Source organism: Amblyomma americanum, chromosome 7 (genome assembly GCF_052857255.1).
Source record: "Amblyomma americanum isolate KBUSLIRL-KWMA chromosome 7, ASM5285725v1, whole genome shotgun sequence".
In the NCBI taxonomy this organism is placed as follows: Eukaryota; Metazoa; Arthropoda; class Arachnida; order Ixodida; family Ixodidae; genus Amblyomma; species Amblyomma americanum.
In genome coordinates this window covers 56,578,214-56,586,552 of record NC_135503.1, presented here as the reverse complement: position 1 = coordinate 56,586,552, position 8,339 = coordinate 56,578,214, and the positions used below count along the sequence as shown (strand labels likewise).

At 45.8% G+C, this 8,339-nt stretch overlaps 1 protein-coding gene across 1 annotated transcript in view; it reads right to left on the bottom strand.

The window, feature by feature from the left end:
• Nucleotides 1–191: 191 nt before the first annotated feature.
• LOC144097703 (cytochrome P450 302a1, mitochondrial-like) overlaps nucleotides 192–8,339 on the bottom strand; it is a 33,601-nt gene continuing 25,453 nt past the window's right edge. The window contains exons 3-6 of the mRNA XM_077630348.1: nucleotides 3,669–3,945; nucleotides 2,022–2,259; nucleotides 684–877; nucleotides 192–214 (exon numbers count right to left, since the gene is read on the bottom strand). Of these exons, the coding sequence (XP_077486474.1) occupies nucleotides 192–214; nucleotides 684–877; nucleotides 2,022–2,259; nucleotides 3,669–3,945 (732 nt within the window). The remainder of the gene's footprint in view (nucleotides 215–683; nucleotides 878–2,021; nucleotides 2,260–3,668; nucleotides 3,946–8,339) is intronic.

Below are 8,339 nucleotides of genomic sequence, written 5' to 3'. Positions count from 1 at the left end.
TTCTAAGAACGTTCGGAACGTGTAGATCGAGTTCCCGCGGCAAAAAGACAAGTTCGGATTCCTCTTTAGTGCACCTTTAAATTTTACTCTAATCTTTATAAGAACATGATGTAACAATTAGTGGCGATCACTCAGCATGTTAAAAAAGTACTTCAGGGGCTTAGAAATTTAGGGAGAAACCAAAGCTGTTTTTAATTAGGTGGAATAGTTAGCCCTAAAAGACAAACATAGAGCAGAAGATAGTGGGCGCTACACAACGCTGTTTTGTGCCCTCTACGTTTTGTTGTCCGTGTGTTTCTTGTTGCGCTAACCTTTCCAACTAACCATGCACCAACTAACGCGCAAGGATGTTGAAGGAAATTATGCTAAAACTTTGGTGTCCCTTTGGGATAGCCATACCATCTTTAGTGCCCGAGGTGTCGCACTTTTCTTCAGTCCGTAAGTGACTCTATGGAGAAGTCTGAATATGCTTTGCATCCTTCAACATTTTGTTGAGAGTACAGTTTATGCATCAGAGAATTAATTCCGATGGAGTCACAGGAAAAATAAAAATTGAGATAAGATTGAACGTTTGCCAGTTCAGGAAAGCACAATTCCTACTCTAGCCCCCCCCCCCACCCCCCCCCCCCCAAAAAAAAAAAAATCCTACTTTATACTACGTAAGGTACAACATCGTCTCTTACACTCCAGGGCCCATCGGTAGAGTTCCTTGAGGAAGTCGTCGACTTCAAGCGTTGCGCTGTCCCTTGTCTGCCGTATCAAGTCAGCCACATCGCACGTAACCTCTTGAAGAACGTCCATGTAGGCTGACATGGCCCCTTGTTGCATCAGTGGCTTTTGGAAGATATGCCTCAATCGGGACCATTCTTCACCATTCCTGCACGTGAAAGAGCCGATGACGAGGAATTACTCCTCGCTCTTTAATATTTCAGCAGTTAAGGGCGTTGCTCCGCACTAATTAGGATATGTGATGTTTGGAGGACAAACTCTTTTTCAACGGCGAGTGTCCCGTTGTATCTCGTCATAAAAAGCCTGTCTGTGCGCCGCATAAATTTATTGCTGCGACATAGCTTAACTCTAAACAATATGTGCAGATTTCTTCTCTCCAGCATACGAAAACAATCGTATGCACAAATATCTTTATGAAATATGTATTTAATTTTTTTTGCATTCACACCACGGCATGTTAAAACGCTTTTAACCAGCTAATTCTAGCATTCCAGCATAATGTTCTGGCACTGTGTTCAACCACAGGTTTTAATTTAAACACTGCGGAACGACCGTCTCAGTATAAATTACGAACCTTAATGCACACATTGGCGAGTGACTAACAAGGCTAAAACGAAACACATAACGGCATCGGTTATCAACTATGTGTTTTATGAGCCGATTTTGTTTATTGCAGGTGTTAAATTTTACAGTAAATAAGCCTTTTGTCCTTTACGTTTATTGCTTGGCAGGCTGCTGCCAGTGGTTAGATAACATTACCACCGGCTGCTGATGTCTTGGTAATGACCATTGTGATGTTTTTGTTCTGAATTGTATTCACTGCAGGAATTGGTTTCCAACTGCTGAGCAAACGGAACGGACGGTATCATCAACCACTTGCGCAGAATTTTTCCGCCACCCTCCCACCGTATTGAACAAGGAAGTCAATACTCGCATGTGCGTTTTTATCCACTCATTGTCCATGTTCACGCCAATGTAGGTATTCCCGCGAAATACATCTTAAACCGTCAAAACTTCTAGCAGATACCATTAGAGAGGCTTCAGCTAACTCATCGTATTCACAGCCAGAACAGCAATGCAGCAGCTGAAACGAGCGTTCGAAGGTGTCCCGATGAAATTTAGAATGTGGTTCTTTGGCTTACACAAACTCAAAAGAGGAGTACAAATTTCCCAGCCAAAAAGAGGGATTTCAATTCCAATTCAAATCCGCGCACGATAAACTAACACGACCACGCAGTGACCGTCCATCTAACTCAATGTGCTGTTAATGCATGGACACGCGGCACACTTACGAGGGAAACAGCCCGCCGCTGCCGTACAGGTGCGGCCTCTCCCGGCGGTACTTGAGCAGCGCCCGGTGCGAGAGCCTGGCCGGGTAGCGGCCCTCGTTGTGGAACACGTGCTCCATGTCCCGCGGGTCGAACACGTGGACCACCACGCGGTCGCCGAAGACAACCTCGCGCACCAGGGGCCCGAACCGGTCGAGCAGCTTCTGCGCGTTCCGGTGCATCCGCGTCAGGTCCATCTCACCTGCAACGACGACCCACGGGGTGTTGCCCCGCCGCGGTGGCTCAGTGGTTAGGGCGCTCGACTACTGATCCGGAGTTCCCGGGTTCGAACCCGACCGCGGCGGCTGCGTTTTTATGGAGGAAAAACGCTATGGCGCCCGTGAGCTGTGCGATGTCAGTGCACGTTAAAGATCCCCAGGTGGTCGAAATTATTCCGGAGCCCTCCACTACGGCACCTATTCCTTCCTTTCTTCTTTCACTCCCTCCCTTATCCCTTCCCTTACGGCGCGGTTCAGGTGTCCAACGATATATGAGACAGATACTGCGCCATTTCCTTTCCCCCAAAAAAACCAATTATTAAACCAACCCACGGGGTGCACGGAGGGTGTAGAAACGCAGTTGCGGCGGCTGTTTCGAAATGAGCTTTTTGTAGTTTCGATAAGCACAGTTCTTTAGGCACAGACAGCTTTTCTATAGATTGATTTTGCGCTCACGCGTATCACGATTTAACTGCTGCATCAATGAATAACGTTTTCTTTGCAACAAAATGTGACGAGGATAGCTTTAGGGGGAGACTTAAAGGTCCTGACTTTCTTTTTGAAAGATTTGCAGTCTTTCAAATGAATGAATGAATGAATGAATGAATGAATGAATGAATGAATGAATGAATGAATGAAAACTGCGCTATACTAGCAGACTGATTTGCCTGGTCACGAGAGCGCTGGCAAAATCTTGTTTAAGATCAAATTTTGAATGGAGTGCACACGCACGGGCAGATATTAATCGAGCACAGATCGCGCTGGTCTACCTATTATCCCGCTTATCCTATTAATCTAACTAAGCCTTACGTGACAGTCGCGTGTTGTCGCATCATGCAGCTTATTCTAAGTTATCCAACGCGAAAGAATCCGCAAGCGATTCTCGTTTACTATAGTCCACGCTTGTGTGTTAAAGCTGAGCCGTAAATACTAAACAGGTTGGTGTCTTTTAAAACGTGCGTTTTTTTGTTTGTTTAACGAACACATTTTTCAATAACGACGAAAATGGTTCCAACTACTAATTCTTACAAAGCCGGCGGCCCCTTCAAGTAAAGTTTTTTCTAGCAACGATGAAAGTGATAGTGCTCGTAGGAAGTGACGCAGAGAGAAAAATTTACGTCTTTCATTGATCTTGTGATATAAAGAACTCAGCGATTTAAAAAAGCAGAGGGGTTGGAATCACAATGAGTTTTGATGTCTATTGTCTCTTTTTCTTTTCGAATGAGCTCGTCAAATTGTCTATCTGCGACCCTATCTCCACAATCCATGTCGGCACTTTCTTTGCAGATAACGCTTGCAGGATTTCACGCACTAGAAGCACTCAGAGAAATGACTGTATGAATGACAATGACCAAAGATAAGACAACTGTCTAACTGCGAACTTCACTCTCACCTATGAGGTACCTCCAGATATTCCCGATGACTGGCAGTGGCTTGGGACCCGGAATCTCGTGGAAGGGCCTCGCCGTGTGGCTGGCGGCTGCGGCGGGCCTGCTTCGGACGTCCTGTAGGTGCTGATGCAGCTTGTCGCCGTGCACGGGGCAGACGTCCGCCGCGACTGCGTGCTCCACGGGGCATGGCTTCTCATTCGTCGCTGCTGCTAACGAACTGTTTTCTCGGAATCTGGCCCGGGGCACCACGGCCAGGAAACTCCTCAGTGAGCGCTTCATCTGAGCAAAAAGAAAAAAAGAATCATTTCAATCGTTCAGTGAATGAACGAGTCAATCGGTAATTTAAATAATTTTTAAATCAACGAACCAGCCAGTAAGCAGAGCCTGCAGTGAATGGAGCAAAGAATATAGCATTCCCGAGACGAATTTCTCATTAAGCAACAAACACGATCACTGTCGCTATATATATATATATATATATATATATATATATATATATATATATATATATATATATATATATATATATATATATATATATATATACCAAAAGTGATTTGTGGCAGCTGATTTGGTCAATATAATATAAAATCACCAAAAATTGAAAAACAACAGAATTTAATTAACGACGTTGCGGCTGGAGGACCAACCGAAAAAGGCTCTAAAAAGGCTGGTCCTCCAGCCGAAACGTCGTGAATTAAATCCTGTTTTTCAATTCTTGGTGATATATACCAAAAGTGATTTGTGGCAGCTGATTTGGTCAATATAATATAAAATCACCAAAAATTGAAAAACAACAGAATTTAATTGACGACGTTGCGGCTGGAGGACCAACCGAAAAAGGCTCTAAAAAGGCTGGTCCTACAGCCGAAACGTCGTGAATTAAATCCTGTTTTTCAATTTTTGGTGATATATATATATATATATATATATATATATATATATGAATGGCGATGGCAACTCGAGTGTTAGCAACGGCGACAACAAGTATCGCCTGTTAGCACCGAGCACATCTGTGTTTCTACTGTGTGGCTGCAACTCGATGGTGATCGCTCCCAAGCCTGCCGTCAAAGACCACACGAAGATGGACCCAGGTGTCAGCTGGTTCTAATTACCGAGCTTTGCCCGATCGGAGTGTGGCACCCGAAAGGGCGAATGCTGCAGTTTGAGCACGACCGGACTCCCCTTTCAAAAGTCTCCTCCCGTGGCGAAGGCCACGGTGGCGACAAGCTGACGTTATGTTCCCCAATTGCCGCTGCTATGTCGGGAAACTCAAGAGCCTCGTTTCCGGGCTCTTGTGTCCTCCTCTCTCTCGGGCTCAACATGTGACGGGGGCGTGTCCTTATGTGCGGTGTTGCGACTTTGTACGCGTGAGTGAGAGTTTCAGGCCACTCCAGCCCCGGCGAGGGCGTCCTCAACCTGGGGAATTTAGGAACGAGGAACGATATAAAACTAGACAGCCAGGGCAGTCAAAATCATCCTCCATTCGGAGAAAATCCCTACTTTTGCTTTTACGCTTGTAAATATGTATATAAACCCTCTCGTAACCTTCCTCCCATCATCCAACTCCTTTAACTCGTCGGCAGTCCTGTGGTGGCGGGGGTCGCAGCAGGCGTCGTCTTGACCGTGGTTCCTTCAGAGTGCGACTCCGAGCCCCACTCATCCAAAAGTATATATAGACAGGGTAAAGAAAATGAGGGGCTCGTTTGACAAACCTATCAAGGAAGTCGGTGACTGTTGGCTTCCTTATATATATATATATATATATATATATATATATATATATATATATATATATATATATATATATATATATATATATATATATATATATATATATATATATATATATATATATATAACACTCTCAAGGTTCGCTTACACGCAAAACATAAATACCCACGAAAGCAGCAGATTGGACAGCCGTCGCCGTAGCTCAGTTGGTAAGAGCACCGGACGCGATATTCGGAGGTCGTGGGTTCGGATCCCACCGGCGGCATGGCTGTTTTTTCTGCTGCTTTATAAGTAATTTTCTTTAAAGGCAATTGATTCACTAGAAATTAAAAAGAATAGAAAAAATTCCCCTATGGAGCTGGGTTTTCGGTGACTGTTGGTTTCCTTTATATATATATAAGCTGGAGTTAGTACCTGATAAAGGCTTCGGCCATCCCTTTAACAGGAGCAATAAAAGCTCTTAAAACTGACGCATTTCTCTGATAAACTCAGAAGTAGTTTTTGGACATTTACTTCATGCGGTAGGAATTGAGGACGTCTTGCACTGAGTAACGTTGTACGCGAATCTAGCTTGGCGAAAGTAGGTATAAGGGTTTGAAAGCAAGCAATTCCGAATACATATACAGGAGTGGGGCTTCCTAGTACTAACCGTGCATGCGTTCAAAAATACGGCTTTAAAATGACCGCTCCAGCGTGCTGACGAAGCCCGAATGCAGCATATGCTACACGAAAGTGTCAGTTTTGGTTGTGAGCGAGTCGAAAGCTTGTAGAAATTCCTTAGGTTGAACGCTGACACAAGAATCGTTTATGAGAAGCGCTCTAATGAACGGACGAAAAACAATTATTCCGCTACTTTCATCCCACTTAGAAGGATACAGGTGAATGCGGAAAGTTGGTTTTCACTGCACCAGTCGAGCTTTGTAAAAAATGGATGCGGTTAACAAGGAGGAATATTGACCCTTACCCCTGATATCGAAATTCTGGTCGGGGCGAGTTGGTTCCTGCTTTTGCATTTTCAAAACCAAAACAGCTGAAAAAAAGACAGCCTGAACGATGCACACACAGTAAGTGGACGGTTTTTCTTTCTTTAGCATTTCTTTACGTGGGAAAGCCTTCCACAGGGTCCTGACAGCAAGAGCTTGCTATTACGCTTCCGGGACTCATCATAAGATCTTTGTGAGGATATGTTGTATCGTGGAGCACAGCACTCTTCCTCCCATTCTTGCTGATCGTTCGGCAAAGCTCGTGAAGCAACTACCTGCCTCTGCTCTCCTTCGAACCTTCGCTCACTGCAATGTATTTACGCAGCTGATGAAACGGACAGACAGCCATGCTGGGTGAAACCAGTTTAAGACCGGGGGTCCCTGCCTTCAGCTGCCTTGGCTGGCGAACTGGTTCCGCCGAATCGAAAATGGCGGCAGTGGAACTCGCTGGTGGCCTCAGTCTCACGACTGTCCCAGCGGGAGGGGGACCAAGTCAAAAGCTGAACCCGAACGCACAGAGTGCGGGAGCGAGCACGGATTACAGAACGACCACGCATCGCGACGGCGGAGGGGTCCGGCCGGTTGGCAGCCACCGCGCTATCGGCGTCGCGTTCGTCGTTGCGAAGTCGCGAGGCGAAGGCGCGCGCACCCGCCACCGATCCTCATTAGCATGCGTTCAACGGGGTCACTGCACGGTTTAAACGAGGTCAAAGACTCGTCAAGCGGGGCTTTCGCCGCTCGTCGCCTTGTGTGTTAGTTTCACTGAAGGTATGCTGCAGGGCGAACTAGTTCGGACCACTCGGCATGCGAGGCCTGTCCACGCGTAACGTAAAGAAAAAAAAAAGAGGAAAGCTCAGGTTAACTTTGATAGCTAGCATTTGCATGGGGAAGGAAACGCTTGCTTCGGTTCTTTATTCACGCGGATGCGTAAGTGCTGCCATCGCCCCGCGCAGTATAGGCTTGCATAAAATTTCGTAGTGATAAAAAAAAAAACGAGAAAAGTGTGCAAAGGAGCAGTTTTTGTAATGAGTTGCGGCCGTAATAATTCTTCTGCGACCTCATTTTTGTTTGTCTTTCTTTGTTTGACTGGAAGGGAGTCGCTCGTGGCCTCATACAAAGATACCTGCGTTTGATTAGATAAGAAAACAGAAGACATCTAAAACCTAAGCCATTTGTACACGTGCTCGGTATGTATCGATTTTATACGTGCTCCCATTCGATGTATTTGGGCGCTTTTGCACCCCCCCTCTCCACCCCCCCCCCCCCCTCTTTAATCCCAAGCTAGGATCATCTTGCGATCTTGCCTCACACGTGTTGCATTCAACCTGTTGCCGGGGGCATCCACTTTGGTTTTTCGCAGTCGGCTGTGCCGTCGCCTTGGCCAGCTGAAAAGCGACTCGATCGCTTGTCGAGGATGCGATCGCTTGTCGAGGATGAGTATGTAGGTCGCTGTATTTCATTGACCTCAGCGGAATCTGCCCTTTCAATTGTTTACACTGGAGCTCTGTTTCAGACCTGTCCAGAACAAAATATTATAAAGCAGCATAGACGCGTTTAAAGTCAGCCGTTATGGACTGCAGACATTGCTCCCGTGTGGCTAAAGCAGCGTCGTGACAACTGGAGCGTTGCCCCTGCTGTTGCACGGGCCTTCCGGCGGCGACAGAAGCGCTTTCAATGAAAGCAGAATTTTAAGAGACCTGTACTTTGATCTGAAGTCAGCTGGTAAAGAATAGAGGAGTAGAATTAATTTTCGTGAATCATTTATCACACTGTCAGCCGTACCGTCTAGGCATGCATGCAATATTAATGAGTGGAAAAAGTTGGTCGAGTTGGTACATATTCATTGTTCACAGCGCTTGTTTTGTCTACTCTCCCCTTTTGTCCGTGTTTCCTGCGCTGTTGTGGAATAACGCAATATTAACGCCTCTGTCAGCTGAAAAATTACATGTTTTAAGA